The following is a 15,195-nucleotide window of genomic DNA, read 5'->3' on the forward strand; positions in this document are numbered from 1 at the left end:
ATTTTTTGGAGAGTAAAAATTGTGCATGTTGAGTAGCAGATAAAGTAAGCTATGATGCATAACATACCATAAATTGGAGAAGTATGCTTCCAAACTATGGGCCAACTAACAAGAAAGAAATCTTTTTCAAAGAAATGAGGCAATACACACATGAATCAAACATCCACACATTGATCATACCCACACACCAACACGAATGAAGAAACGACATCAGAATGTGATAAGAAGGGCATGTGTGGGACTAGTCTTTTAGTTAAAGCTGAAATTAAAAATAAATGGCTTCTCCTTATTTAATAGATGGGCATTCGAGTGGTTCCATCATTCTACTGTATTCAAGCGCTTTCAATGTTTACCTCATTCCTTGTCCTTCCACCGTGATATCAATATCCTAGCTTTCTATATATACAGCAATCACAATGTTCTCAAGCACTACGAGGAGTAATCTTGATAACTTCACAGCTTGCAGAATTCTGACACGAGGAACAAAGAATGAGAAATACAGATAACATCCTATCCACCTCAATTGATGTCCAGTAAAAAGCAGGTAACATACAATATCACGCATGCTCCAGCATATGCTAACTTTACATCGCCTCATTAAGTAATGAAGCAGATCAATCCCTGATGAAGGCTCACAAATACAGGGCCACGAAGCTGCTTACAAACACACGACTGCCTTAAAAAGGCCGAAACTTACGAGCAGCCCTTAAAGCTGCTACCTTCTTCTTGTCCTCTTCAAATCGATGTTGCAGCTCCTGTATCTCTGCGATAAAAAAAGGTTATCACCACTTGTAAGGACATAGGGGTACCGCCTAAAAAGAAACATCCAGAACTTGCTACCAGATAACAGTCGCAATGCATTGCCTCTCTCTCTCTCTCTCTCTCTCTCTCTCTCTCTCTCCCCAAATGGGATTTGAACACAAAGCCTTTCGGAGCGCTGAAATAGGTGCTACTGCAGAAGTTTCTATTTTGTGAGGCTGCAATAAATACTCTGGGCAGAGGAAATTTTGGAACTGACTCAAGCAGACTCTCAACTAATATATACTACTCTACCTCAAAGGTGTGGAGAGGATTGACAAAAAAGAGAAGACAAATTGGAATCAGAACTTAAACATGTGTCAACTCCCCATGTGAGCCCTCACGAGAGAAACAATGAGCAACAACTGCAAAAGGAGGTAGCAAGTGATCTGCCATTGGGGCAGAAGTACAGCATGCCACATGGGCCCATCTGGAGCATCGTAGGATACCACAAGGGGCGGCAAAGGGGCTGCCATGTGGGAAGCAGATCTATTTCAAATCTGGCTCCCACATGAGCAGCAAAGTGTACCCAGCGATGTCGGCTGGAAGCCCAACAATTCAAATGTATTTCAAGCTTTCAATCTCGATTCTCAAGTTTCAACTTAGATAAATCAATCTTTATGGATTGAAAAGCATATGGATTCTAGAATATAGATGTATCCTTGGCAAAAGGTGCCACCATTATATCTGGATTGGCAAGTAAATTTGTGGAAACAGTTCTCTCTGTAACTGAAGTCTTGTTAAAGAAAACACACACATGATCAGTATACATATGCACAAATAATAAAGGATAGATAAATGATTAATATGGAATAATCAATATTCATGGAACAAAGATCCTTAACACAGCCAACCACTGACTAGCGCCTGGTCCCCAGGTGGCAGGCATTGCCTCTCCTTTTTAGGTGTCTTGACTTGTATTTCTCTTTGTTCACTCTAAACTTGAGTATAACATATCTTAATTTGCCACTATCCTTGTATATACTAAGTATCATTTCGAAACCTATTCGTTTCTTCTGAAAAACGAAACGAAACAAAACAAAACCTTTCGAAATGGTGAAACGGATGAAACATTTCTTGTGACACTGCGCCCTCTGTACAGCAATGGCATCTGCCATCCACCCTCATCTGCTCCAACCATGGAGCCAATGGGTAAGCCCCCGTGTGCTACCATCCAAAAGTAGGAAATCTTCCGTAGGCGCAAGCTGAACCAGAGGCCCGGGGAATGATCTCCCTGGGGACCTACTATCCGGGTCAATGGTCCAGTTCTTGCCCAGCCATCCCACAATCTTGATCCTCTGCCAAGTAAGCCCATCCATAGCATCCTCATCACTCTGATCACTATCCAACTCTGCTACTAAAAAGCCTCCCTCCCCTACTTTGAAGAACTTGCGCTGGGAGCGGCTAAGTGTTTGCTTGAGGAATTGCACCCTGAGAGGCACTCCAGTTCGTAAGAATTGCCCAGACCAACAATGTGAAGTCGTGCTCGGTATCGTCGCATCTATCTTTGCCAGTTTGGCCGCTGTGGCAAGTGGACACTCTTGTTAAATTGAACGGGAGAGAGGAAAGGCATCGCTTGTGTGCCCACCAATAAGCATCTAACTGGACTGCCCGCATACAAGGCCGAGACTCCTCGGATCCTTGGAAAAGCCTAGCCACTGCATAGTGCCCTCCAAGAAAGGCCACTCCACCTTGTCATATGCCTTCTCGAAATCCAAAAGTAGAACAGCAAGAGGCCCCTGGGCCCAATCAAGGTCCTCCCAAAAAGTGAAGATGTTGTCCAAGATGCTACATTCTTGGACGATTCCTGCCTGAGTGTCGTGAATGATGTCCACCAGATGAGGCCGCAATTAGACTCAAGACCTTAGCTAGGATCTTGAAGGCTGTGTCCAATAGGATAATCGGCCTCCACTAGTGCAGGTCTGCTCTGTCGCTCCCTTTCCAGATCAAACAAATACATCCCTCAAGGACTAAGGAAGAAGGTTGGGGTCGAAGATCTCCTGAAAGACCCGCTGGAGGGAAGTATCAATGTGCTCCCAGAGGCACTTGAAGAAAGTCAGCGGTCAATCCATCCTCCCCCATACACTTATGAAGAGGGAGTGCTTGCAGAGCCTTCGAAAGCTATTGATCGGTAAACGACATCTTTAGCTGCCTACTCATGCTCTGCTAAACCACTGATGGGATGTGGTTCTAGAAAGTCTCCCTAGCGGCCACCACCTGGGGGGACGACTCTACCGCTTGAACCGGTCTCTGGTAGAATTCACTGGACATCTCTAGGTCTCCTAAGGATCCAAATGTATAGTGCCATGCAAGCCTCTCAGCCGCTGCAACTAAGTCCCTGCAGATCGAGGGCCTACACTCTGAAAGAAGCCCCTGGTCATCCTTTCACCTTGTTGTACCCAACGGGATATCGAGGAGAACTCTGCCTGACATAACTCTGTATCCTAGAGGTCCAAGTGTGCACACTCATATCTATCTGCCAACCACTGCAATCCCGGGTCCTATTCTATGAGCCGCTCAATGGAGGCTAAGTCTTGTCTCAAGGCTCTCTCCCATGCCAGTAGTAGCCTCGACGATGCAAGGCCTAGCCCATCCGTCCTTTGGACTCTCATCCCACTGTCTCCAAATCTCTGTGACTGTCTCCTGCACTCCCCGCTCTTGCAGCAATGAGTCAGATATGCGGATCCCTTTCTAGGGGAGCCCTCACTAGGGCTGCTCAAGCTGTAAAATCACTAATCAGGAGGAAATCCACTGACCTCCCAACCATTGCTCTCTAAAGCTCCTGGCGAGGGATCAAATACTGTGGTTGCTGACATGCATGGCATGGAATCCGTGCACGATTCAACTCAGTAGTGTCCAGCTCACAGAGAAGAGGCTTGAGAAAACAGAGCTCTCTTGTGAGAAGGAGCCTCCATGGATGTATCTGGTGTCTGAGATGTTGAAAGGAGTTTAGATGGAGAGTAGTCTGCATCCATGCGCCGTCAAGGCATAAAAGGTTCCACACCAATCGTGAGGGCCCACTGCATCATGAAGGACACCTCAATCCCCAATTTGGCTGCACACTAGTGTAAGGACCAATGCGTGGCCTGTGGGTAATGCATCTCTGATCCGAGGCTGATCCGAGGCGGATGATGCCTATGGCATAACCTATGCCAAGGTCTCTCAGGGGGGGAACCAAGCTGAAAAGTGGCCGTGCTACCATGATTGAGCCAAAGGTGCGAATATGATCCTGCATCTTCTGATTGGACAAAGCAGAGGTCCATCTTTCTTTACCAGTTGCAGCCAAGTCGAACCCTCGAAAAGGACGAGTGAGGGAACCGACCATCCCAATCGAGCCCCTTTGTGGGGCTGCAATATCATAATTGTCACCACCTCCAGGTAGTTCCAAGGACCTATCCTCCAAAAGTCCCTAGGCAAAGGCTTCCCTAGGTGAGGCATTGGTCCTGAAAGCTGAGATAAGTCTCCTAGAGAGGCCTTCTGTGACGAGGTTGTGTCATGCAGAGGAGCGGACGACTTAGACTGCACTGCAGAAGTTGCAGCCTCAGAAGAGGGGGGGCCTCGAAGGCTTCAGGTCTGGGGCAAGGAGGGGACGCGACGACGAAGAAGAGATCGTTTCCTTGCCTTAGCAAAAGGGGGAGTGGGGTGAGAGAAAGGGTTGACAACTGGAGGACGGGTTGTGAGGGTGACAACAACAGTGGGGGGGAGGAGGTGGTGGAGGGGGGCAGGGGGAGAAAGGAGGGGGGGAGGCTACAGGGGGGAAGGGGGAGATGTCACTGTCACAGCCGTCAGGGTAGCGAAGGAAGAGGATCCTGACTAACACCGCACTGCTGAAGCACTCTGATCTTGCTGTCCAGTCGACTCCCGTGGGCCCTAACCTGCTCGAGCTAATGGAACTGCCTGGGCTGCTGGAATCCCTGTCTCTTGCACAATGGGGTGGCTCACTCCTGTCACCTATGCCTGCTTCCCCTTTGGCTGAGGAGGGGCCTGCTTCCCTTGCAACTAAGGAGTGGCCTCACGCTATGCCTCCTTGCGCTCCTGCGATGTCTTCTCTACTTTAGGCCATTTCTATTGGTTTTCTTCCGCTTCACCTTGGTCAGGCCCCTCCAGAAGACTCTACCTAGAGAGTTTGGGGCTCCATCCGCTGACATGTCCCGTGCTGTACTCCCTCTGGGCGAGCCATCCACTACTCGGGGCGCAGCTGAGGAGCATCCTTTCTCCTGCAATCCCTGGCCAGGTGTCCCATCTATCTGCAACATAAACACTGCCTTGGCAAGCCAAAAATCTCTATCCACTGTCTGAACTCACCACCATCCAGTGTCTCTAGAAAAATCTCCTCTGGGAGAGCCTTCGGACACTCCTGATCTGGGAAACCCCATCATCGGCAACCACTGAAGCGATCGTCTGAGGAGGCGGCTCCAACACGTGCCAAAGGCTCCCCTAATGGAGTGGAGAATGGACATATACTCCTTGTTGGGGTAAAGGCATTATGGCCACCCCAGTACAGTTAGTACTTTTATTGCTAAGTACACTAAGTACACTAAGTACGGTGTACTTAGTGTTGTAACCTTATCCATTGATATAAAAGGTTGACTGTGTGCTTTGGGAGGTACACACATACTTCATTATCCCCACACTCTCGTGTCTACTGTGTGTGTCGGTGTGCTCTCTCTTTCTCTCTCACTCCCACGTCTCAACTGGTATCAGAGCTTGAGCTTGCACATCTCCCTCCCACTCGTCCTCTCAGCTGCAGCATGTTTTCTGTTTGCAACACTTGCCCAAACGTGGGTCTCAGCATTTGTCCAGCCGCAGCAGCGATTTGAGGACTAGCAGCAGCAGCATTGTGTTGTGGAGCTCGCCAGCAGCAGCGTCTTCAAGCAACAGCAGCAGCAGCCTAAGCTGCTGCATTTTGCCGCCAGCAGCAGCGAGCTGCTGCTTTAGCAGGGCCGACAGCAGCCAGCGCTACCAGTGCCAGCAGCGCCACCAGCGTCGCCCAGCCAGGCGACGCCAGCTAGCAGCGCTGCCAGGTCGCCAGCCAGGCGACGCCTACAGTAGCCCGCCATCAGCTCGCCACACAGGCGAGCAACCCGCTAGCAGCCCGCCAGGAGCTCGCCAACTGCTCCGGCAGCGATACAGGCACAGGTGCCCCTTGGGGGGTACCAGATTTGGTTTCAGTTGCTATTGCAACGAAATCAGTCGCCCCCCATCCCTCAGATTTCTTACGGTACGCTCCGTCTTCCTATAGCACTCGTGTACTTGCAGGTACAGGTGCAGTCTTCGAGCTCATTGTGAGCATTACTGGTCAAATGCAAGTACAGTAAGCGGATATACAGTCTATGCCTACTGTGTGAGGAAATCCTCAACATTGGATTGCAGAATCAAGGGGCTTTTGTAGCCAGTGCCAAGTATTGGCTTGTATACGCACGCATTGCGTTTATCCTCCTGTTTGGAGTTGATTCTTGCAGGATTCGTATGCATTTGTTGACCTACGGGACACTGGAAGATGCATTGAGCACTACATTGTAGACTTGAGCACTGAATGTGCCAGTCAAATTGGGGGTTTTGCAATTGGATGCATATCAGTGCTGGGGGAAGCAATTAAATGCCTTACAGTGGTCAGTGAAGCGGTAAATGCACTCAAATTCTGAGAATTTTGCCTCCAGTCAAGGGGCTTTTGCCTAAATCCTACTCTAACCTGTGTTATACAGTTTTAGTGGTATCTGGAAGCTTGAAGTTGACAGGTTTGAACAGTCAAACAGTCATTTACTGATTCTGTACTTTCTGGTACAGTCAGGTACTGTTCTGTGTCAACTGTGGGGCTGATTACAGTCACTGTACAGAAGTACAGAGTGCAAAATACACTGCTGTTTTTCACTGTAATTGCAGGGCAGATGCTGTTTTAATATCACAGTACTGCTGATTGTACAACAGTGCATTTAATGATGCAAACAGAGTTGCTGTTCGGAAACTGCAGCAAGCAGTAAACAGTTATAATTCTCTGTTTAAGTGGGAGAAACAGTTGCAGGTGCAGTTCCCGTTGTTCCGCTGCAGGAATTAAATTTTTTGAGCACAGTTCAAGTGCCTGTGTGCACTTGGTTTGCAGGGAGTCAGGCACCCAAGTGTGGGTTATATTTCTTGCTGGTTGTAATGGCTTCATCCTCGGAGTCCTCTCTTCTTAATATTAAGAAGTTGCAGGGTGCTGCTAACTACCCCATGTGGAAAAAGATGGTCCTGAATGTGCTAATCCTCAGGCAGTTTCATGCTCCTATTGTACACAAAGGTGTGAAGCCCACTGGCATATCTGATGATGCTTGGGCACTGGCCGATCTGTCGGCAAAGTCCATAATTGAATTGTCACTCCATGAGAGTGTTGTTTGGAATGTGGACGGTGAAACTACAGCATGGGGTGTGTGGAAAAAGCTACAGGACACATATGAGCAGCAAAGTGCAGCCACAAAGATATATTGGTTGCACAAGTTCTTCAATCTGAAGATGAAGGAAGGGACCTCCATGGATGCACATCTCAATGAGTTTAATTCAATTGTTACTCAGCTTGCGAATCAGAAGTACATGATGGATGAGGAAACCAAGGGTATGGCACTCTTGATCTCTCTTCCTGAGAGTTGGGATACGTTCACCACAGCTGTGACAAATGCAAACACTTTCATAAGTTTTGCAGATATCACAGGGCTGATTTTGCAAGAAGAGCAGAAACTGAAAGATCAAGATGCAGTAAAGCCTAACAATGCCTTGAATGCACGGGGGAGAAGTCAGCAAAGAGGCGAATCCCAGGAAAGGGGAAAAGGTAGGAGCACCTTCACAAGCTCAAGTCGCTTGTCTTCCAGTACCTCCCTGATGAAATGGTATTTCACATCTATGTGCTTGGTCTTTTGATGAAAGACTGGATTCTTTGCCAACATGATAGCACTCTGACTATCACAATGCAAAACTGGCATATATCCTGTAATGCCCAAATCTCCCACCAGCCGAGTAAGCCATATTGCTTCCTTGCAAGCCTCAGTGGCTGCAACATATTCAGCTTCAGTAGTTGACAGTGCAACGCATTTCTGCAACCGAGACACCCATGATATAGCACCTCCTGCAAATGTGAAAATATAACCGGTAGTAGACTTCCAGTTATCTGCATTCCCTGCATAGTCTGAATCTGTAAAACCATGCACCAATGCATCCTGCCTACCATAGCATATGCACAAGTCTTTGGTACCCTTGAGATACCTCAAGACACCTTTCACTGCTTCCCAGTGCCGCTTGCCTGGATTTGCCATATACCTGCTGATGACTCCCACCGCAAAAGCAATATCCGGACGAGTGGCAACCATGGCATACATCAAAGAACCAATTGCAGATGCATACGGAACCTTGGCCATTTCAGCCTTATCATCATCTGATCTGGGGCTGTCCATACTGCTGAGTTTTAGGGTACTAATAGACTTCCCCCCCTCCATTTTAAACCTAGGCAGTACTTTGTCAATGTACTCCTTCTGTGACAGAAACAAAAGTCCCTTGGACCTGTCACGAGTAATCCGCATGCCAAGAATATGGTTTGCATCACCCAAATCTTTCATGTCAAAAGACTTATGCAGTTGTTTCTTCAAAGCACTAATCTCCTGCTGAGATTTACTGGCAATCAGCACGTCATCCACATATAGAATGAGTAGCATCAAACTGCCATCCTTTGCCCGTTTGGTGTACAAGCAATGATCGGTCTCACACCTATGATACCCTTGGGACTGCATGAAGGCATCAAACTTCTTGTACCATTCTCTTGGCGCATGCTTGAGTCCATACAAGCTCCTCTTGAGCTTACACACAAGCTGCTCTTTCCCTTTAACAGCATATCCCTCTGGCTGACTCATATAGATCTCATCATGGAGATCTCCGTGAAGAAAAGCAGTCTTCACATCCATCTGACATAAATCCATGTCCTCATGAGCAACAAGAGCTAACACTGCTCTCAAAGTAGTCATCTTGACTACAGGGGAAAAGATCTCATCAAAGTCAATGCCCTTCTCCTGCTTAAATCCCTTGGCAACCAATCTGGCCTTAAACCTCGGTAAAGCATTTGAATCCACTTTGACTTTGTAAACCCACTTGCATGGCAAAACCTTTCTGCCTGCAGGTAGCTGGACCAAGTCCCATGTATCATTTTGAAGTAGGGAGTCCATTTCAGATTGCATGGCTTTCTCCCACTTCCTTTTCTCTGTTCTTCCCATAGCTTCCTTGAAGCTGGAAGGCTCACCACAATCTGTCAGCATGATATAATCAGCCACATTATTGGCTCCTGGAACAAACCTGTCAGGAGGCCGTTGTACACGGGTGCTCCTCCTAACAAAATGTTCCGGATTAGGCTGCTGTCTAGCCTGTTCGTCATGCATGACGGGTGGCTGTACCACCATCTTTGGCTGTTCTACAGCCCCATTTGCTGGCATATCCAGTGGTGCATCATTGGCAAAATTATCTGGCTGATTTTCAGCCTGTATACCCTCTTGAACAGGGTTATCTGCAGCAGCCTGCTGCTGCATATAAATGGGCATTCTTTGCTGTCTGACATCATCATAAATAACCCTCCTGTATTCCACAGGTTGCACGGGTTCTTTGTGTACACTATCCTCTTTAAAGATGACTTGCTGCGTATAATCTTCCGTTTAACGGGATCCCATAACCTGTACCCCATTTCACCTTCGTCACCATAACCCATAAAGATGCATCTGGAAGACTGTGGCTCCAGTTTGGTGCGCAGTTCTTTGCGTATATGAGCAAAGCACTCGCAGCCAAACACACGTAAGTGCTTATATGAAGGTGGCTTGCCAGACCACACCTCCTCTGGCACTTTCAACTCCAAAGCCTTGTTCGGCGACCTGTTAATTATGTGAACTGCTGTTTGCACGGCTTCTGCCCAAAAGCCATGGGGCAATGCAGCATAAGACAACATACATCGAACCTTCTCCTGAATAGTTCGATTCATCCCCTCACTCACACCATTTTGAGATGCATTATGAGGGGCTATGAGTTCCTGTTTAATGCCCTTAGCTTCGCAAAACTGTACAAAAGCATGTGACACATACTCACCCCCATTATCGGATCTGAGGCATTTCAGCCTGCGATCTGTCCGATTCTCAACTTGAGCGACAAACTTCTTGAAAGCATCTAAGGCATCGCTTTTATGCTTCAAGAAATAGACCCACACTGTGCGTGTGGCATCATCAATAAAAGTAATGAAATACTTTGCACCCCCTAGTGATAGTTGTGGCATCTCACACAAATCAGTATGCACTAGATCAAGCGGTGCTCTATTTTGGGGAGTTCTCCTCTTATGAGACCTGCAAGAAATATCACAATACACTGCGGAAACAAGACCAATGTGAGCACCCTGGCTCCACACTGCCTCAAGGCATACACTGCATAAGCTTCCAGGCAAAAGCCCTTTGAAAATGTCACCCAAAAGCTGAGATTTGCACTCAGCAAAAGCATAAAAGCCCTCTGCAAAATCAAGGCATTTGACCTTCCCGAAACAAAATAACTGTGCACCACCACACACTGTGGCACTAGTCACCTCAAGCACGAGGGACAAGAGTGTACTTGCTGTACCTCAAACACACAGTTTTGAAAACTAAAAAAACGGGAATGAAGAGCAGAGTGCTCTCTCTTTTCCTGCTTCTCCCAAAAAAAAATTTCTGTGCCTGCTGTACTTCCTGTACCTGCGCAGTCCTGCTGTACTTCCTGTACCTGCGAAGTGCACGAATCCCCCAAAAAAAATTTCTGTCCTCCTGCTCGTCGCGACATCCGTACGACAGCGTTCGTACGGTACGGCTCCTGTACGGTGTCCGTACGGCCGGTACGGATGGCCGTACCTGTCGCTGTAGGCAGTCGATGGGCGCACGCTGCGCGCTCTGGCTATGCGCGGCCCGGTGCTGTGCGATGCACGCACTGGCTGCGCCTGCGCAGCTAGCTGCTGCTGCAGCTTTAGCTGCGTGAGCAACTGCTCTGCTCGCGCTGCCGCCCTTGCTCGCGCTACTGCTGCTCTGCTCGCTCGCGCTGCTGAGGGCACGAGGCCCGAGGGGGGAGGAAGGGGTAGACCGGAGTGGGAGTGAGTGGCTCTGATACCAGTTGAGAGGGAAAGAGAGCGAGGGAGAAGAACAACGGGGAGAGAGAGAGAGAGAAGGGAGACACAAAAGATGTGGGTGTGAAGTGTTGAGCCACACCACAAACTCATAGGTTTTATTAGGATTAGGTTTTTCATCCTATGACTGTCTTAAGACAGTCATAGATGTCATATCTTTAATAAAAGGGTGGCAATGTGCCTTTACCCCAACACACGGTACTTTGTCACATTTATAGATGATTCCACACGGAAGGTGTGGGTGTATCCTCTTCGATTGAAGAGTGATGTCTTCCGCAGAATGGCACTGCAGAGCGTATGAACAGAACCATACAGGAAAAGGTCCGCTCTATGATGCCACATGCTGCTTTATCTTATGGATTTTGGGCTGAGGCTGTAAAAACAGCAGTACACCTCATCAATAGGTCACCAAATAAGAGACTGGATGGCAGAGTGCCAGAGGAGTTGGAGCCACTCAAGGGAGGTTAGCAAGACATATTGTCTCATTCGAGGGTGTCAAGCCTGACCCCAAGAATGTAGAAGCTATCCTCAAGCTCTCCCCACCAACAACCAAACGTCAGGTACGCTCATTTGTCAATCTAGTAGGATACTATCACCGCTTCATTAATCAATATGCTGCTTTGATGTGACTTATGACAACACTATTAAAAGATGGGGTTGATTTCTCTTGGGATGAGGATTGTGATCATGGGTTTGTACAAATCAAGAGTGCTCTGGCTTCAGAACCCATTCTACGCAATCCTGATTGGTCAAAGACTTTCTATAGTAATCCTGGGTTTGGTGAGTACACCCTGGCGGGTATTCTTCTCCAACAAGGGGAGGATCAGTTCATCAATGGTTTTGCAAAGCAAGTTCTTCAATCACCAAATCCCATGGGCCGGTTGGCCAAATGGTTGGCAGTTTTACAAGAATATGATTTTTCTTTCAAAATTGTAAAGGGGGTTGTTCCAACTTGAAGAATGCTTTGATTGATTGAGGAGTGCCTCGATGTACCCTTGTACCAGCCATAGAAGTTAGGGATCCATGGTATGGTGGTGACTGCTTTCTCCTTTCCTCCAGAAAGTACTAGCTATGAGAGAACAAAGATCCATGAAGATAGTAGGCGCTACACTCTCTTTGATGGGGTATTGTACCATCAAGGCACGGATGGGGTACTAAGACAGGCCATTGATGCAAATAAAGTATGTAAGGTGTTGAAGCATTATCATGATGGATTTTCTGGAGGCCATTATGCCGGTGACTATACACCTAAGAAGATTTTACATGCTAGGTACTATTGGCCGGCCTTGTTCAAGGATGTCACTATGTATTGCAAAACTTATGAACCACGTCAATTCTTTGGTAGGAAGGATTTGCATCCTGGGCAACATCATCTAGTGATGTCCATCCATCCGTTTCAGAAGTGGGGAATAGATTTTGTTGGGCCCCTGCCCATGACTGCCCACAAAAAGAAGTATCTTTTGGTAGCCACTCAGTATGTCACTAAGTGGGCTGAAGCTATCGCCCTCCCCACTGCAAATGGTAAGGCAGTTTCAAATTTCATATTTGAATGTATCTGCACAAGGTTTGGGACACCCATGGAAATAGTATCTGACCATGGGAGTCCATTCTTAAATGAAGTAGTGGAGTTGCTCATGGATCGCATGGGTATTGATCATCGCACTTCTAACATCGATTATCCAGCATCCATGGGACAAACGGAGCGGACCAACGGCCTCCTTTGCAAATCCATGGGAAAAATGGCCATAAGGAATAGGAGCCAGTGGAATCAGAAGGTCACTGAATCCGTGTGGGTTACAACATCACCCATAAAATGTCTATAGGTACAACATCACCCATAAAATGTCTATAGGTCACACTCCTTTTGAATTGGTGTACAGTATTGAGGAAGTTTTACCACTAGAGATAGAGATTCTGGCCTTGAGATTGGCACGAGAACAGAGGATGACAGAAGATGAACATGTAGAGGCCGGGTTGGTACAACTTGAGAAGTTAGATGAAACCCGACGCCTTGCACTACATCAAACAAAGATCCAAAAGAATCGACAAAAGGCCCACTTGGATGCAAGGATTTGTAAGGGATGGGAAAGACATTTTTCTGAGGGGGATGTTGTGCTATGCTTTGATAACAGATTGAATCACCAAATGGATAAAAAGTTTCTTCCGCTGTGGACCGGTCCATACAAAGTCATCAAGGAACGTAGCAATGGGTCTGTACAGGTTCAGAAGCTGCATGAGCCATATGGCAAGAAGGTGATCAACAAGCGTTATCTCAAGCCCTTCTTTGTGCGTGATGGTCCCAAGCATGGAAATGCTATGCATTCCCTACTTGGGGGGGGGAACTATTATGGGTAAATTTGACCAAGGTAAAAGGCATAAATATGTGTGTGTGCTTGTATGTGTGGCAATAGTATAATAAAATATGGTGTGCATAGGGCCCAGGGTTGAGGTGGCAGGGCATGACCATGTGCCACCCTTCCATGTAAGAGGACCCATAAGGTGTGTTGTACATAATCCATGGTAGTAATATTACAAAATGTTAAGGTGGCATGGTTCCTCCATGTGCCACCTCTCCACCTAGGCCTGCATTTAGTGAGACATGGCCCAAGGACCATGGGAGAAGTAATATAAAATAGGTGGAGATGGATATTATATTGGATTATTTCCTCCATGTAGGATAGGCCCATGTGGGGGGGGTTGTAGATAGTCCAAGAGTGCAAGTTAAATGATGGGGAAAGTAGAATGAGGTGGCAAGACTCCTTGTGCCAACCCTCCACTTGTCCTCCTAGATGTTTGAACGTATTATAAAATTGGGAAGAGACCAAGGGAGTATCTTAGACTTGGGATATGGGGTTTGATTTATGTGGGAAAATGAGGCAAAGCGTTGTCGCATACAATTGAGGGTGCTTACCCACCTAGCCCACATGGGAGATTCCTCCACACACACCATGCATGTGGGAGGATGCATTTATTGGGAGAGACCGGGGCTATTCCTTGATGGGACATGCTCATTCTTGTAAAGACACCTAGCTAGTACTATGATTTCCCCCCCCATTCTTCCTTTCAAATAAAGCATGACTCTCTTACCTTGATGTTTCCATCTCTACATTCCACCTCCCATCCTGTACATGCTCCTCTTCTCCCTCTTCCTTCCCCCTTGTGCCATAGTCCCCCTCTTCATTACCACCCCTCTTAATCCCTTTTCCCCACCCATGTTAACGCTTCTCCCCTCATGTTCCATTTTCTTCTATGGCCCTCGACGAGTGTCGCCATGCCTAGCATCTAGCCTCATGCCTTGATTTCTTTTCTAGTTAATAGTAGTAGTCTAGTTATAGGACTAGCTACCTTAGAGGAGAGAACTCCAAAACAAGCCAACTAAAGCCATACCCAAAAATTCCTGATTAGTTCAGGACTGGTATTAGCCCCTACAAAACCTGTCATTGGTATTCATGTCACATATATCGATACCTATTCCATTCTTTTGATAGAGGGAAGATTCACTCTTGTTGAGTCACTTGGTAGTTTTGGACTAGAAAACCTCCTTTCTATAAGCACTTGAGGGTCTTTGGCTGCACTGCGTACGTGCACATACGCAGAGAAGATCGCAGCAAGCTTGATCCTAAGTCTCTGAAATGCATTTTTCTTGGATATGGTGACAGTGGTGAGATGGGTTACCGCCTATGCGATCCTGTGAATAAGAAGCTTATACGCAGCAATGATGTCTTATTTGATGAGTCATGTATGTTTAAGGCAGTAGATAAGCCTTCTGATGCTTCAGAGGTTGACATTGATGACTCGGGACATCCTGTACAATTCAGGCAGGCTGCAAATCAGCCACAACAGCAGCGTAATCAGCCAATGCATGATGCTGCAGCAGGTCCAAATGGACAGCCCGCAGTGGCAGAAGATGTCCTACAGGATATACCACCTTTGGAAGATCTCCCAGGCATAATTCTGCAGCCTGATCTACTGGAACAGCCACCTGTTTTAGGTGAACAGCAGGCTGGACAGCAAGACCAATGGGTCCGAAGGTCCACTCGACAAACGAGGCAGCCAGACAGATTTGTTCCAGGGGCAGATTTTATTATGCTTACAGACTGTGGAGAACCTTCCTGTTACAAGGAAGCCGTGCAAATGCATGATAAAAGGCTATGGGAACTAGCCATGAAGTCTGAAATGGACAGTCTCCATAAAAATGGTACTTGGGAATTGGTGCAGTTGCCTAAGGGCATGAAAGTACTGCCATGCAAGTGGGTGTA

The 15,195-nt window shown here is 47.2% G+C and overlaps 1 protein-coding gene across 1 annotated transcript in view; it reads right to left on the minus strand.

Moving 5' to 3' along the window:
• Positions 1-495: 495 nt before the first annotated feature.
• The window catches only part of LOC147880749 (ribosomal RNA-processing 7 protein), a 78,634-nt gene continuing 63,934 nt past the window's right edge, over positions 496-15,195 (minus strand). The window contains exon 5 of the mRNA XM_087371135.1: positions 496-763. Coding sequence (XP_087227261.1) covers positions 678-763 — 86 coding nt within the window. The 3' untranslated portion in view covers positions 496-677. The remainder of the gene's footprint in view (positions 764-15,195) is intronic.

This window comes from Dipteris shenzhenensis, chromosome 32 (genome assembly GCF_047967505.1).
Source record: "Dipteris shenzhenensis isolate YYH24624 ecotype China chromosome 32, Dip_SZ_1.0, whole genome shotgun sequence".
NCBI classification, from domain to species: domain Eukaryota; kingdom Viridiplantae; phylum Streptophyta; class Polypodiopsida; order Gleicheniales; family Dipteridaceae; genus Dipteris; species Dipteris shenzhenensis.